Below are 17,766 nucleotides of genomic sequence, written 5' to 3' on the forward strand. Positions count from 1 at the left end.
AACAGAACCACAAAACAAACTTAATTTGTAAACTTTATTCTTTGAGAGCAAATGATAATCTATTTACCTGCTATGTACCACTACATGTAACCATTATTGGCGGTAGAAATACACCTGAATCTTAACTTAAAATCCCAAAGTTACAGTGGTGATACAAATTCAGCAAGTATTTTGCCCAAGTGAGACCATTTAATATGGAAGCTCATTTCAATTTTTTAAGTCAAAAATTATTTTACTCATCTTAAAAAATTATAACCTGAATTTGTAGCAGAAACATGTCTCTAAGTCATCATGCAAAGGCCTCTTTACTAGACAAATGTGATTTTAAAATCAAGCACCTAGAAACCAGCGAAACTAGCATTTAGTGAAAACATCTTAGTCATACAAATACTGAAAACTCATAAATACATGTGTATATACTTTCCAACTGCTTGTGCAGTTTAAAGACTCCTGCAGTCGATCAGACATCTTGTTTCTTCACTGGTTGTGTTTGTAGACCCTAAAAATCACTTACCTTTTTGTACTGTGGAAAAAAGCTAACACAAACAAAATGAAACCAAATTCCTGTAAAAATGTTCTGGAGGGCTACAGTTCTGCTTATCTTGACCAGAGCAGAACTCCATTGGAGTTACCAAATTCAATGCACAACTAAAGAAATAATTTAATAATTAAAATAAAAAACGAATTAAAAAAAAAAGAAAACAAGGCACATGTATAGTACTTTGCCCAAACAGATCTGCAGGAAATAAAATGAGGAAAAAGAGCAACTAACTAACATCAAATTAAGCCAATATCATTAATAAACATGATATAGGACCTTAAAACTTTCAACATTTTTAAACTAACTGTTCAGAAATAGCATCATTATATTCAAAAAGGTCCCACTTTTTTCTATTTTTTTAATATCAAAATCCAATTTACATTTTGTTTACATTACATCACACTTTCACTGAATTTGCAAGGATACGGGAGCAAAGGCACTTACATTCCCCAATAAGTCACTTTCTGAAGTAAACTGAAAAAGAATACACTTCAAGAGCATCATGATGGTTTCAAAAGATGCTGGTACAGTTTCCTGAACAGCCTGTCATTCAAATTCCTGCTGTGACACTGAATCCAAAAGTTTTACATTCACTGGTTACGTTTGAAAATAAGGCATTTTCTAAATTGTTACGGACTGAAATTGAAATGACATTATTAAAAGAATAATCCCCAGAAAGACAAGGTGCGAACACAAGTTTCAGATTTTTTGGGACCAAATTAAAAATTTCACCAATGGCGATAATTTCACAAAAATGTGTTATACTGTCTGCATGCAACTTTGTTCTCGTTAAAAACCATACAAAAGCACCATGTTATTGCGCTGTATGCATATTGATTTGCACTTAGGACACCCGATGACACACTGCAGCATCAAACCTGAACATACCTGTAATTTTTTGATTTCCATTGACTCACATTTTAAAAACTGGTGGTATAATCGTGTTATATCGTGTGCTGGGAAAGCTGTGGCAATGTAATTTACAATTTCTTTTTTAAATAATTGTAAATTATAATAAAAATAACTCAGTAAAAACTAAACCAGTCATTGCTATTTTCCCAACCTTACATGAAAAAAACAAAACACAAAAACCCTAAAAGCTTCAACAAATTGCTGTCCGTCCATTTCGACAAACATGCAAAACATTAAAAATGACAGGTGGCAGAATGTTTTACACTGTACCGACAAATTAAAACGCATTTTGTTCATGGTTTAGTTATTTAAATCTATCATGGAAAAGGGGAAAAGTCTTCAAAATTCAAATGCATAAAACATGTAACATCTAAAGTGAAAGGCATATAACAAAAAACTGGTTCATACTTCCCCAATTAAGGAATAAACACTTTCACTCAAGCTTCAACTATGAAGGCTGCTTGAATTAAAATCTGCTTTTAAATCCATTATATGACAGAAGTGAAAGACAATTTGTTCATGCGGTGTTTCAGTGATAATTATTCAGCGGAATTACAAAATAACCCACCATCAAAAACCATTCCAAACAGCGGGGTCTTCTCTTTTTGGTTTAGCATGTTGACTACGCAATGCAACACAAGATAAAAACAAACCAAAGTGACTACATCCTTGCCATTTACCAATGTAAAAAAACCCAAAAACAAATAATAATAAAAAAAAATCTAAGTCAGTATATACATTTAATATAAATGAACGAAACATGTAGAGGAATTCACTGAATGCAGAGTGTACCTCAGTAAACATTTTTTATTACAACACCATCTAATTTTAATCAAAAAGCAGAGACATTTACAAACGTACTAGCCATGAAAAGAATAAATGAGAACGAGAGAGTGAGGGTAGGGGAGAAAACATCAAGCACATACCTTATAAAAACTGATCTCTAAACTGTATATACACACAATACAGCGAGCCAAAGAACAAGAAAAAAAAAACAAAACAACAACAAAAGGGTGTAATGTTTGTGTCTTCTATTTGGGGATCGTGCAGGCCATTTATTTATTTATTTATAAGTCGCAAAAAAGCATCACGCTTACTTTTTATGTCAAATAAAACATCATAAAAATAAAAGAGCTGTTTTTGGAAAGATTCTTTTGTCATCTTTAGTTACCATGAGTATAGAAGTTTGGATAACATAGCCTTACACAGGTCAGGGTCTTCCATCCGCTGCTCTTAAACCAGGCAGACAACAGATAGAGAGAAGGATGGGTGGAGAAGGATAGGAGAGGAGAAATGGAGGGGGTGGAGGAAGTGATGGTAGTTGTGTTCCTGTCCGGTCATGCACGGAGGGCAGGGAGTGGTGCACTGAAAGAGTTCCTCCTTTTCCTTCCATCCATCCTTGATCCTCGTAAGCTGAAAGGTGTCAAAACGAAGGGTGGAGTTTGGTTTGGAGCCAGCCCAACAGTGAACATTTTCCCCACTCATCATTAAACCTCTACACTACATACACAAAGTTTACACCAGGGCTGGGTTCAATTCACCGTCACTCTGAGCCACGAGGTTGGAGTTTGTTCAAGTCATTTTATCTTAGCAAAGGCAGTGCGGACAGAGAAGTCTCTTACACGTGGCATGGTAATTAACTGCTACTCTTAACACTCTGTTGGCTGTGTATTGTCCCCAACCCTAGCACAGACACAGAAACATATCATGCACAGTTCAACAGCTAACATTCAAGAACTTAAATTGAACTCTATGAGTATGTACACGCACACACAAAGAAAAATATTTTAATCTTTCGTCAAGTCTGCCCTGCAACTACGGAAACATGGTTTTCAAAGTATGTACATGCATATACACGTATATACATGTACAGATGTTTGCATGTGGCACTTAACTCTTTTAGACATAAAAATATTGATAACCATATGTAAATGCATTTAAATACCTGGGGCAATTTTGTTTGTTCTGTTACAGAATTACAAATTCAGGGATGGACAATAGGGACAATGGTTATAGTGTCTAAATGGCCAAATTGTGTATGACCATTTTGTCTTGTTTTCAATATTATTAAATGGTGTACCTGCATCAACATTAGGTAATACCTTCAGAATATTAAGTCTTACTTATAGCGTTTCAATTAATTTGGCTCTCAGGGGACTATAAAGTGCAGAAAACAGAAATAAATAACCTTTAAAACTTACAGGCAGTTTTATTGGAAGACCTGAGCTAAAAGGTTTTTTTCCTTTAAGTCTTTAACTACAGCAATAGGGATTTACCTTTCAATCACTTCCAAACATTTCAGTATTTTTCATTATAACCAGCAGGTTACATAACGGAGTACACTGAAAACTTTACTCACTGTGGCAAATACCACAGAAAATCATGGTTGCAATATTTTAAGCTGTATATTAAAGTGAAAAGACTAAGAACCAAAACAGTCATCCATCAAAAAACAGCTATGAAGGAAAAAGCACATACGGCACATCTAGTGAAACCTTTCCTGCCCAAGCACACCAAGAGTTTTAATAAAACAGAAAAAAATATGACAGTGTGATTTTTACGGTGTCGCAAACATGATCAAAGTCAGGAAGATGGAATATTTTGTGCTCGTAATGCTTTGCATAGACAAAGTTGAGCATGCAAAGTACAGGAGTCAGAAAAAGCTACCTCTAACCATAATTGTAAAGGACAGCAGCAGTGGGATTACAGTTCTACACAATTTAAAGCACCTTACCAGAAATTTGTACAATTTTAAGATGAAATGACAAAAAATTGTGATAAAGAAAGTCATTTCAAACTTGTTGTTTCAACATTAAAATGACTGAACCATGATTAAGAGATTTTGCTTCACACGCTGAAATGAAGCCAAATAGAACTGGTATCTACACCAAAATTCAAGTACGTACAGTGATTTTTTTACATTAAAATTCAAATGCATAATGAAATTTGATAGGTTTCATAATCTGAAAGGTTTTCTTTACATAGTATATGCCTGCAGACAAAAGCAGTTGAGCTTACAGCCACATTGCACATCTCAGTACTCCTCCCATCATCACACTTGACATAACTGAACTTTTCTCAAGGGTGAAACATTTAAATTATCAGCCCAATAAATCATTTATATCGGGTTCATTATATTTCATATAAAACTTTAAAATGTGTAGTAGGTGTGTCAGTTAATACAGAATGGAAATGAAACGGGGACAGAGCCAAACCAGGGTCAAGCAGTCCATGAAATAGTCTCAGTCCACTAACTTGGCTATGTGCTACAAAAGGCTCGGCAAATAAGGTCGCTCCAATACTTACCACTGCCTAGCTTATAGACTGCCATCTAATCTTTCACTGTTATTAATTATGTGTGTATGATATTTCAGAAAACTACTCACAGACAGCTCATTGAGTATGAAAAAGGTACACATCTTTTTCACCAACTAACAGTTCATGTGTTATATACTGTAATAACTGTGGGGCTAAATATTAAGAATTAAAACGATGTCTATTTGCCTTAGCTCAGCTAAAAAGTTAAACATTTTGGCCAAAGGCCAAAGTTAAGGACATGAATGCTATTTCAACCATGTTATGGACATGAAGGCTGATTGATTAGCTATAACCTAAACTGTTTGACTCTGGTTTGACATGTGTAAATAGCTTGGACATTAGGGCTGTACCCCCCAACACACAGACACCTACAAACAGGCTGAAGAGAAAGCATAAAAGTAACTTAAGCCTGGTACAAACACTGTGCGTTCTTGCATGGAAACATGAACAGATAAACAGTGTTAAGCATATCTCGAAACAACAAACGGCCACACTACAAGAAGAGGAGCAATGTACTTGGCACTCAATCTCAATTATTTTCCTCTTTAACAAGCTCACAAATATCAGTAGAAATGCAAAGGCATGGTGCAATGGAAAAATTGGGACATATCTCACCATCAACATTTTTGCTCGCTTAATTTTGATCTTTAGTCATTTTTACTGCAAACAACAATTTATAAATATTCTTCAAATGCATTTTGGTGTTTGACACATTGCCATAGGCTATTAGGCCTTGTGCCCACAGAGGATCTCCAACAATGACAACAAGATGGCTATTAAAGGAGACACCAGCAACTTTTTCATTTTATTTATTACTTTGATTTTTGTAAAAACAAAACTTGGACTTAAAATTAATTAAAGTTAATTTACCAAAAAAATCTTATGTATTTGACAAAATGTAATCTTTTGTTGTGAGGTTCTCGGTGGACACAAGGTTTTGCAGGAAAAACGTGAGCATGTAAAGAACAATTTTGTGGAACAGAGACCAGATCAACTCAACAAGCTAGAACTGACAGCTAAAATCAACATAACTCTCCAGTATTTACATGACAAATTGCCTTTAGAGTTTAAGTTACATTCTTTTGGCTACTTTCAAAATGCAGCAACTCCATAAGTTAAACCACCCCAGTTATTATTTTCCAGTATAAGAGAAATAGGCACACAAACAGGGAACAATGTGAATATATAAATATCTTTCCAATGAGTGGAGCATAGTTCATGCTGTTTGAGTGCAAATACATGAAGATATCTTCAGTGGATAAAGCACATTTAAAATCAGGGCAGATATTATTTGGGAATGGGGGCAACTGTACAGAGATGCTGTAGGGTCCACGTAACCTACTCAAGTCTGCTTTACATGGAACACTGCAGATATCTCAGAGCTTTGGCAGTAAAAGACAGCCAAAAAACCCAAAACGGCTGAAACACTATATCCAAAGAAGCCCCAAAACTTTCCACAAGTTAGCAGGTTATTCAACGTGCAACTGAAGCAATGGAAGAAAGCATCTTCACAAAGAGATTACATTATGACTTGTGAAACCCTGACTCTGAAAATCCCAGACAAAAACCAGCACAGGGCAGAAAGGCAGCCTAAAATAGTTGACTCAAATCATTTGAGAGCAATACACTATTAATGATTTTTGTATCCAACAACGTTAGGTGCAAGCTGACAATTAGAATGTTCAGATAAATGCATCTACAACCACAGCACCAGTTAAAATTGAATTAGCTGCACACCTGCATGATCTCTTTGCTAAATTGGACTGATTAAACTCAATGCTGAAGCCTAACTCACTGTCCTGAATGTTATGCACCAGTACAAGTTCTCCCATAAAATTGTGACTTTCTTTTCCTGAATCATGCAGAGCCCTCTAAGGGTTAACGCTGAGAATATTTTCCTGGACTAGGTTTGTGTTCTCTCGCAGTAATGTTTTCTCTGATCCATGTAAAAAAAACAAAAACAAAGCTAAACTCTATTATGAAATCGCATTATACTAATTTTGACCACCACACAAGCAAGTTGACTTTCAGTTGTGACTGTTCAGGCACAGGTACTCAATTACTACAGAAACTAGAGAAGCTCTTAAACTGTAGCTGTGATTTTTGACTAAAGTTGTTGGAAGACAAACTGTCAGCGTGATAGCGGCTGTGACCACAGCTGTGCCTTAGTTATGGTTACAGTTGTGACATACAAGGAGTCGTTTATGATAGGTCTAAATTGACTGCACATGGAGGATATATGTAACTTGTATTGAATATAGTCTATTTCTGAACACTTGTGGTATTTTAGCAACTAGCATAAAAGCATTTTAATAGTACAGCAAGATCTCCACTTCAGTCCATATGCAGAAATTATATTACTGTGAGTGAATGCCACAATGGCCTACAAAAAATAAAATAAAAATAAAAACGCCAGTGTAACCTTCAGGGGCAGCTCCACAGACTCATAGAGCTTAGGATCTGAAAACACTGATTTTCTTAAGCTTGTGCTAGCCTTTAACTTTAAATCACTTTTTTTTTTTTTAAATTGTGTGTCAACATAATAGTATGATAGTGCAAGTTATTATGCACAGATCTGAAATATTAACCAATTCTCATTACACAGACTCTGCAAACAATTTGATTTCCGCCACTGTTGAATCCAGGCTGACCTTTGCCTCCAAAAATGATTAGATGTGACACTGCGTGTAAAAACCACACCAGCATTTGGATATTCAGTAACATATATTTTGACAGATTATTATGTCAAGGGGACAGGCATTTTTCCCTCCTCCACTTCACCTCAACATCTTAAGTTAAGGTGCAATTATACAAAAGTGAGCAAACAATATGCAATAAAAACATTTAACTTGACACAGGTGAAATGTCAGGTGATATTACTGTCATGCAGATATGGCACAATGACATTATTAGGTTTTTTTTTAAGGGGTGAGAGGGGGCAAAAGTCATAAGATGTTGACACTGATAAATGTTTAACTTCTCTGAAATATCACAGGACAATGATATATTTCAAATAACACACTAAAACTGGAATATGTACAACACTATGAATGAAACATTTACAAAATGTAAATTGGTCCACTACTGACAAGGTGTAAAAACAGTGTAATCAATTCAATCTTAACAGACCATATAAAATCTTAATTTGTACGAAATACTGTAAAAATGACTGTACAGTATTGTGACACCCAAATCTTGCCAATCAGGATTGAAGCGACCAGTACAAGTCCACTGATAAACCAAACTTTGGGAATTCACATATAATTAATATGGCAGTTCTGAGTGTTGATATAATAAAAGTCAGGCACATTTGGTCCACTTGCCACAGCTCCTGGTAAAAGCCAAAATTCTGATCATTTCTACTTTGTTGATGTAAAAACCCTTTAAATTTTATAAAAAGAGTAACTGCAAAAATCATCTTAACAGGTAACGTATGCTATTTTCTTGCCATGCACAGGTCAGGGCTCTAGACTAACTTTTTGACATGGGCGCACCGGTACGCCTAACTTAAAAAATTTAGGCGTACCGGCACAAAAGTTAGGCGTACCGGCACAAAAGTTAGGCGCACTCAAATTTTTCAACCGCTTCGCTTAACACCGCAGTTTTACATGTGCACCTTCTTTGGGGGGGAAGTCCATACAGACAATATTCATTTCTAAATTATTAACTAACAATCTTGTGCTTAAAGTGCTTTGTCAATATTGTAGAAAATGTTAAACTTAATCATCATCTTTGCCTGACGACCTGTTTGCTGCTGCATGCTGCTGAAAGGCAGTGGGGAGAGGGGACACTTGGGCAGTGCATTTATTGCAGCATGAAGTGTGTTTTCTGGATACACTGCTGCTTTTTCAGCATTCAAAGATTGATGGCACCGTGTCAGAGCTGGCTATGAATTTCAGACAGATCAGGCCTTAACTTAACACAAAAGTTATCAATAGTTCTTTTCATCTTTTCTTATTACCCACAGCTACATCCACTTCTGTCAGGCCTAGGCTGCTCACTAGGGCTGGGTATCATCACTGATTTCTATAATCCATTCGATTCCGGTTCTCAAAGTCCTGATTCGATTCAATTTAGCCTCAGACAGTCAGAAATATTATAATTCTGATCATTTATCAGTACTGACACTTGTGAGACTTCATCAGAATTGTGAACATCACAGCAGATGCCTTTGTGTCAAAGTAACTGACAATAAAACACAGAAAAACATGAAGGAGATTTTCCTGGTCTGGCTTTTTATAACAGATAACCTTAAAAATATTCTGCAATATTCTGCAATTTTGCATAATTTTAAGAAGTTTAAATTTCTTCAGTATTGAACAGCAGAAATTAGGCTTTCTTGTCGGACGTCATTTACATGAAAAAAGAAAAAGACAGCGCTGTAAACAACGGTAGACTGGTGGGTAATAAGCGAATGAATAATCCAGAAAACAGATTTGAGACGGGAAACTGTTCTTGAAGTACACACAGGGAGCTGTGTAGGAAGTGTAATTTTTATCGTGGGGAAGCAAAACAGCAAAAATCAGAGGGAATTCATGACGACATTGATCAAATGTGAAGCGTAGTTTGCTGCTTCTTTTGCTGCTGGCTCGGCGAATTTTGGTTGGAGAGACAAAACCTGCAGCTCAGAATCAGCGCAAAAAGACGTAAACACAGAGCGACCCGACGCATCAGAATCGCTAAGCTCCGACAGCGTGTCCGTCTGCGGGCCGTCCGGTGAGAAAGCCGAGAAAGACAAAGCTGATTCTGATGCGTCGGGTCGCTCTGTGTTTACGTCTTTGTGTGGAATCCGTTAATGAATTGATATCGCCTTATTAAAGCTACTCACCTCCCTCTTCTACCTGCACTTTCCACTGGACCACGGCCAATCAGAGAGGTCCCGCCCCTGACTATCTCTGATTGGTTTAGTCCACGATAGGGGCATAATGTGTGTCTGTTGTTGACCACACGGAGTTGCAGAGATTTTTTTTTTTGTTACCCAAACAGGTGCGACCAAGTGTTGGTAACAGTTGGTCGCACCGGTGCGACCAAATGTTTTTCTTTAGTCGCACCACGGAAAAATTTGGTCGCATTTGCGACCAAATTGGTCGCACTCTAGAGCCCTGCAGGTGCATACAACTTTTATTCTAAAATGTATTTGTTGTAATATCCAAAGCAACCAACGAACTTTGTAATTTACCAGCCTCTGAAGCCTGCAGACCAAAGAGTACAAAATACATCCAGAAATCCAGTGACTTATATTTTCTCATTTCAAAGGGACTACAGCGTAGATACAACACTTACAGACTTCACTGTGCCAAAGTGAATACATCAAGTGTGTATTTTGCACATTTTGTGATACAACAGAAATTGTGATTACCACTGAAGAAATATGGTTTAAGTTGACTTACCTTATACCTACCTGAAGACAGAGGACTGAGTTTTGAAAGCCTTTTCGTTGCCTACCTCTTACTCTCCTCGTGCAATAATTTAATATTGTGATGATAACATCCATTATCAGATGTTTAACCATTAGATGGCTATAAGTAGGATTTGGCTTTGGGATTTATCTAGAGCCAGTGAATCCAATGAGAGGAGGTGTGCAAACAGAGAAGACTTTAAATCTCAACTGTGCCACTTTCTGTTTCTGCAATGCCGTCTGAGCCTAAATTAGTTTGCCTCAAAGTTTAAGACAAAGATACTGAAAAATACACAAAAAAATAAAACTGGTACCCACCTCCTTTCCGGCTAACGGTGCCGGTATTCCCTCTCCCTCTCTCTTTCCCGGTCACGGTCCCGATCCCTCTCACGATGACGATCTCTCTCCCGACTGCGTTCTCTGTAATAGTCCTCATGCCTGTCGCGGCTACGAGATTTGTGTCGTCGACTCTTTTCTCTTGAGCGACTGTGGTCACGTTCCCTGGAACGTTCTCGCCTTGCAGAGACAAACGAACATCAAGTTACAGTTGTGAAGTTTTTAATAAAGGGCAAATACCTACATTTTCTTTTAGTCCACAAGTATGTAACTACCTGTTTCAGTGTAATATTTAACAGGCTTACCTTGACGCAGAGCCATAGCTCTTTGACTCAATGCCATGGAGACAGTCCTGCAGAGAACTGATGAGGACCTTGCAGCGGTCGTCTGCGGACACTTTGGACTGCTTAATCAGACTGATGGCTGTCACCAAAGTCTCTATAGCACTGCCATAATCACCTAAAAAGAGAAAACAGTGGAGTAAACTTTTCATCCATCCATCCTCTTCCACTCATCCTTATCAGGGTCGCAGGGGGGCTGGAGCCTATCCCAGGTGTCACAGGGCAAGCGGCGGGGTACACTGGTCTATCGCAGGGCTCTTTTACTTCTTTCAAAAAATTTAATTTTTCCCTTACTGACAACATGTAAACGCACTTATTTAAATGTATTGGAAATATATCACCATTTGCCTTACCTGCACTGGCATCAGAAACTGCTCTAGATATGGCACTGGAGGAGATGGCTCTGTTCCTGTTCATGATCTCCTCAAACTCTGCCTCGCTTAGAGGGGTCCTTGATGTGTCCATGTCCCTAAAAAATAACAGAAAAAAAGGATCAAGCAATTATTTATTTTTAATCCAAGCAACTAATTCATAGTACCCAAGTTCTAGGCTACCTGAGCACAAACAAGAACCTCATATTGAATGTGTATATATAGTGGTTTAATTCGTTGTTCTTCTCACTAATTGTTCTTACCGGCCTCCAGGCCCATAATCTCCTCTTTCATAAGGTGGAGGGCGGCCGTATGGGTCATTTGGTCCCGGTGGACCTCGGCTATCATTGGGTGGCATGCTGTTGTTGCCAGGGGGAGGAAAGAAGGCAGGGTTCACATGTGGCGCTGGTGGTGGGCCACCTGGCGGGGGACCTGGCAGATGTGGTGGTGGAGCCAATGCCATAGGGGGGCCAATAGGTCCAGGAGGACGGGGTGGGAAGGGTCCTGGAGGGGGTGGGCCCTGCTGAGGAGGTGGGGGACCAGGTGGAGGGCCATAACCTGGAGGTGGAGGACCTGGAGGCAGGGGTCCCAGTGGTGGCTGGCCAAACTGCCCAGGGAAGAGAACAGGTGGAGGAGGCCTATCGCCACGATTTGGAGGCCCAGCCAGGGGAGGTGGAAGACCCTGGCCTGGAGGTGGAGGTCCTGGAGGTCCTGGGGGACCTGGTGGACCGGGTGGGGGCCGTGGAGGACCCTGCATGCCACCTAGAAAAAGAGCAAATTAACAAAAAAGACAAGAACAAAAAAAAAAAAGAACATGAAAGAAGTAAGCTCCAGTAAACCAAAATTCTTGTCTAGAATGACACAGACTGAGCTCTCCACCTTTTTCTACAAGAACAAGTAACTGGCAGATTGAAAACATAAAATGTATACTGGCACATTCGATTTGTGGGCTCATTTTTGAAGTCTAGTGGCAGCCTGTATTTTTCTATATATCTTTTGTACAGTGATACCTTTAGGTACCAAATGGCAATTTAAAGCAGGGACAGTGACACAAAGATGAAAGAAAGCCATTGCTGCACAGGACAACAATTGACGAAAAAAGGTCACAAATGACACTGAAAAATAAATCAAAAGGAAAGTCAACAGATGAGAAGCTATAGTTTCAAGCAGGCGTTGCCTTTTTAATTAAACAAGGCCTTGCATTGGACTGGACCCTTCTCATTAACACTTGACTCAGAAGATGCACTGCTATAAGTTTCCAGAAGCCCTAAAGAGAGTATATACAGTGTATAAACTGCAATATGGAACTAAGGAGTTTGACTGCTTTACATCAATTACAAACCTGCGAAAAGAATTTTTCCAAAACAGTTTAAAAAGAAGTATTTTCTTGACATTGGGCCATTATGCCACCTGAAACAACTAATTTACCTGAAATGTACTTTTGCTCAAAAGAACAAAGCACATGTTTATTTCTTTTGGTAAAAATGTTTTAAAATTTAAAATGCTGCCACATGTGGGGCAAATAATGTAAACTGTCGATTCAGAGTAAGCAATGAAGATCAGCTGCCTTGGGGCAGTAAATGTGACAGTTTAATTTGTCAATAAAAAGCCAAAGCTAGGATTATAAGGCCATCTAATAAATCAATTAGATTAATCGAGGTATTTCACCTCTGCTACGCCAGCTCCCGTTCCTGCCCCCCGGCTGGAAGGGATTGAAACTCATATCCATCAGAGGGCCATCTTGGTGTCTAACCAGATCTGGTCTCATGCCCGAGCCTAATGGGGAAAAAAGCAAACCAATCACAACTCCTCCCTTCAGAAACCTCTACCTGCTAACTGAAGGCCTGTAGCAGCCCAACGGGACGGGGCACCAGCCACTAAGCGAAAGAAGAGATATGAAAAGGGGGAATGGAGAACAGCCTGCTACTCCATTCTCTTACTGCTTCTGAAAAGCAGCCAAGCCAAGATTTGTAAAGAGGTAAGTTTGGCAGCGTACCACGTCAAGCTTTGAGAAAACCTCTAAGTAAAGGAATGGTGTTGGAAATTTTCACAAGCAGGAAACCACACCATGAGAAGGATCAACTGTTCAACTTGAGGTTAAGTGAGACAAAAATTCAAACCAGACAAAGAAGGAAACATGCAAAGAAAGCCCTGCCAAGGGAGAGATGAGAGATCCCGCAATAGTAAAAAAACAAACAAAAAACATACTAGATCAGATGAGCCATGATCCCATGCAGGTGTGAGTAACAGCAATGCCTGGACTGTGATACCTGAGCAGCACAGCCAGACAGAAAGCAGAACTTCCAAGTTTTTAAAACACTTGTGCCTTTAAATCTGTTGCGCTGTAACATTATATGTATTTATTTTTTTCAAATCATCACACAGTCGACAATACTGAACAGAAATAAACTGACCCACAAAGTTCAATATGTGATTTAACACAACCTCTGCCAGCTGTGGTGGATCCATACATGACAGGTTGCACTTTTTGTGAGCTGTGTGTCTTTATGGATTTGCTTATATCCACAACACATCCACTCATGAACTCGTTTTGACTGCCAAGTCTCAAAAACTAATATATCCACCTCAAGTTCAACTATATATCCCTCTGAAATGTGGTTGAAGAACAAACTTATTTTGGTAATAAACCCACTCAGCATTCAAGACAACACAATCCCTTGATTTGGAACGTTTCTGCCCCTAATTTATTTTTGATGATGAATTTTTGAATATCAATATTCATTTATCAAGTAACTGAGTGTTGTCCCATACTACCAACACATCTTGCCAAACTAACCAGGAAGGTGTGGTGGAGGACCCCCAGGCCCTACGGGACCAGGGAAGCGGTCTCCTCCAGGGCCAGGTGGTCCGGGGAACCTGCCTCTCCCTCGGCTGCCCATGGGGAAACCGCCACGGGGTCCAGAACCAGGAGGACCAGCCTTTCCTTCCCCAGACATCTGGCCTGTCTGGGTACCTGTGAAAAGACAAATACAAACTCATTTCATATGTAATCATTAATCAATACATGCACCTGTGGCTAAGAGACAGAAACAAGGACAAATTACATGTATGAGTTCATACATATGCTAAGATTAAACACAGGTCATGTAACATATGTGATGTATTGTGTAGTCAAATATATTCATCTTCAGAATAACTCACACATTCCAACATGTGCAATTTTTTTACATAACTTCCTTTAACCAGCACTGATCTCTTCGGATGAATAAACCATGTGCACACTTGCCCTACTTACTTTTGCGTGATTGCATTTCAAACTGGCTGAGGGACTGCTTGTTGCATGGTGTGACAATGGGATTCTGACCATGGAGCTCCCTCTTTGACAGCAGCTCCATTAACTTTCTGGAGGATGCCTCTGAACCAACACACACCAGAGCAAACCTGGAAAACACACGCAGAGGGCATACAGTCAGATATTTGATCGCATAAACGCCAATGCACTGTGAAATTCTTAGCCAATAGTAATATCTAAACAAGGTCACTGGCACTAAAGAATATATTTATGTCTTTAGAAACAGCAGCCTTGTGGTAATATAATCATAAAACTGACTCAGTGTGATCCCACCCTGTACTCCTAATACGAAATACTTAACATACTCTTTGACTTAGTCCAACTGCGTCATAGAAATAAAATAATAAAGACCTCACCCTTTTGACTGGCCATTGGCTCTGTTTTCAAAGAACTTTATCTCCAGCACATCTGTGATGCCTATCACCCGGATAGCTTCTGTCAAGTCCTCATCTGTTGTCCACTGTAAAAACAACCCCAAGCAAAATGGCATCACGTATGGATCACAATTACATTTGTGAGTCCAATTTTTAGACAATCTGACACTCACCCATGTGAGGTTTCCTATGTACAGGGCGATTCTTTTTCCAGTGTAGGTGTACACCACGTTGGGCGGGGCGCTTTTCCCTCCCTCTGCACCACCTGGGGCTGGCAGTGAATCCAAGTAATCCCGGTCTTCTGGAGCATCACCATTATTGGCTGATGGGGATATTACGTCATCATACAGGTCGATCTGCTCATGAACTGGGTAGTCAGCTTCCTGTATTAAGAATGCAAGAACAGATCAGTGAAGCACTTAATATCTAGAGCTTGATAATGATTTGATGTTATCAACACCAAGGATATAATTTATCAACTTCTATGTCTGATCTGATTCTGAATCAGTTTCCTCACCAACACCAGAATAGCAAACCTATTTTGGTTTTCACCATCACATTGTACAAAAAGGTTTCCTTGTGACAGGTGTGCAAAATTCCCACTGAATTGAGTTTGATTTAATTGTTTTTGCAATAGGCAGATGTCAGAAAAACATACCAGCACTCATTAAAAAGATGTAATTCACTATTGAATCAATTCAAGTTCAATAAAACTAGCATCATGCAACTGCTTTATGCTGACCAGGAAAAGTCAATTCAGGGTTAAGCTTTGCAGGGTATCCAGATTGTAGTATGATAATAATAATAATAATAATAATAATAAACTTTACTTGTGGCGTTAAATATAGTATAGTTGGCAAGACTCCTAAAATGACCAGTGGTAGAAGATGTTTTTTAAATACTTCGATCACATTTTATAATCCACACATAAACACTGTGTAAAATGCCCCAGATAGAAAGTACATAACTATTCTAATTTAAAGACACTGCAAAGCACAACGACCAATTACTGATAATCTTAGACGCAGGTTAAATGAGATATTAGTCAACAAATGCTAAGGGTTCAAATTACAAGAGCATGCAGACATAAATTAGGCGATGAAAGAAAAAAAACAACATAAACTTGTGATCAGCAGACAGTCGCAAGCTTCGTAGAACTTATAGCCGTATCAAATTAATTTGAAGTGGCTTATTTATGCACCCTGTACGAAACCAATTGCTCCAATTGGGACAAATTAAAAGATTGGGGGTTTACTTAAACAAGCTGCCAAAGTTGTGACTTAAATATATCCGTTAAACCATTTTATTCTAATACACTGGCTTACTTAAGTTCAAGTTTGATCACCTGAGGATAAATTAATGCGTCGTGACTTTCTCCAAGCATGAATGCAAACTGAGTGATTGCATAATGGGTCAAAATCAAGTATGTTTTGAAAGCTGTTTCGCAGTTCGAGACAACACTATCGTCACATGTGAGTCCTTGGCTAAGCTGAAATTATAACCACCGTCACAGAAAAGGGGCGTGTGGAGAAAAATATCTTCTGAATAGCCCCAACATTGACCTAATCAATGCTAATAACACGCCGTGTTTATTACACTATTCAGAGCCTACTAAGGTTGGGCGACTGGACGAGTATATCGACGATTCGCCTATCGTCAGTTATTGGCCTGACCATTGTCGGTTGGAAAATGTTTACACAACCTTAGAGCCTAAAGGCGTTCGGTTTAACTTAAAACTTCTCTTTATCAACTGAAAAAATTAAAGACTTACTAGACATAACAGCGTGATAGCTGTGAATTAGTCAATGTCAGCTCGCTAACGAAAGTGCGTTTGTTTGGCTTGCTAGCCCGCCACTGGCGACCATGTCAAGGCCTGAACCCAAGCTACGCCGTGAAGACGGCTGCTTTTAGTATTTACTTGAATAAATAACAACGCACATCACGAAACAACTGCAGCGTGCATATTAATTACTAAATACATGAAAAGTCGTGTTAAATGTCGACAACCCCACGAACAAACAAAAGTCTGCAAAGCACGCCGATAGCAGAGGCTGCAGGCTTGCAGCATGTTGAAAAGGCCTTGTATGTTAGATAGCCTCTTTAGCCACAAAAGCTCGCCACTTTGTAGGCTATAATAAAGATAGCAGATTATACAGATATTTAAAAAATAACACCTATAAGCGAGGTAGAAAGATATGTATTTATTACCTGGTTGAACTCCTCCTCGACGTCGGCGTAGATGTCGATATGATCCACACCGTCCGCCATTTTCCTCTGACTAGCAGCTCTCACCGCCTGCGGTGCAGACTACAACGACGGTACACCACAAACAATGAAAAGAAGACAGGCAACGAGCGCCCCCGCTGGTTAATTTCATTCATTACAACATCACCCGTGTAGACCACGGGAAAATCTGTTGCAGTCACCACTGACTGTGAAACAAAAGCCCACCGTGTTAAAAAAGCAAAACTTGTCAAGCAGTTTACATGTTTATACATCCTCTTGCTTTACTTATGATTTATAGCATGTGTGACATCAGTTTTAAATATATGGCCCATTTTTTATAGCCTTGAGACAATGTCCCACAATTTACTTGCTTTTGAGGATATTCTCAAGTCTGGCTTTTACCCAATTTATATGAAGGGAAGACTTTCTATTACAATAAACTGCTTTTTGTTACAATGCTAAAAGAGATCAAAACCTCCAGGGCTTTGCAGAGTTTGAATGATGATGTAAACTACCACAAAGCAAATGACACACAGAGAATTACAGTTCTGTCTTTTTTTTTAGTTTCACACAGGAGGAAAATATAATGTGACGAGCCACAGAATATATGTGTGTTATAATTATGCCAATCTACCG

At 38.8% G+C, this 17,766-nt stretch overlaps 1 protein-coding gene across 2 annotated transcripts; it reads right to left on the reverse strand.

The window, feature by feature from the left end:
- Positions 1 to 21: 21 nt before the first annotated feature.
- On the reverse strand, positions 22 to 17,222 carry cpsf6 (cleavage and polyadenylation specific factor 6). 2 transcript variants are annotated; one of them, XM_063460121.1, is made up of 11 exons: positions 17,113 to 17,222; positions 15,078 to 15,287; positions 14,887 to 14,990; positions 14,474 to 14,619; positions 14,015 to 14,191; positions 12,886 to 12,993; positions 11,481 to 11,979; positions 11,200 to 11,315; positions 10,811 to 10,964; positions 10,488 to 10,685; positions 22 to 2,866 (listed from the first exon to the last, which is right to left on the reverse strand). In XM_063460121.1, exons 1-10 carry the CDS (start codon positions 17,170 to 17,172, stop codon positions 10,499 to 10,501), a joined length of 1,761 nt encoding a protein of 586 aa, XP_063316191.1. In that variant the 5' UTR covers positions 17,173 to 17,222; the 3' UTR covers positions 22 to 2,866; positions 10,488 to 10,498. The 2 variants fall into 2 exon arrangements, with proteins under 2 accessions (XP_063316191.1, XP_063316192.1); XM_063460122.1 differs by lacking the exon at positions 12,886 to 12,993 and having other exon boundaries at positions 23 to 2,866.
- Positions 17,223 to 17,766: the final 544 nt, after the last annotated feature.

This window comes from Pelmatolapia mariae, linkage group LG17 (assembly GCF_036321145.2).
Source record: "Pelmatolapia mariae isolate MD_Pm_ZW linkage group LG17, Pm_UMD_F_2, whole genome shotgun sequence".
Taxonomy (NCBI): Eukaryota; Metazoa; Chordata; class Actinopteri; order Cichliformes; family Cichlidae; genus Pelmatolapia; species Pelmatolapia mariae.

Coding starts and splice junctions, on each gene's coding strand:
- cpsf6 (XM_063460121.1), bottom strand. CDS start 17,172: ATGGCGGACGGTGTGGATCATATCGACATCTACGCCGACGTCGAGGAG. Junction 15,288..17,112: donor TCGAGGAGGAGTTCAACCAG/GTAATAAATACA, acceptor TTCTTAATACAG/GAAGCTGACTACCCAGTTCA. Junction 10,686..10,810: donor AGCTATGGCTCTGCGTCAAG/GTAAGCCTGTTA, acceptor TGTCTCTGCAAG/GCGAGAACGTTCCAGGGAAC.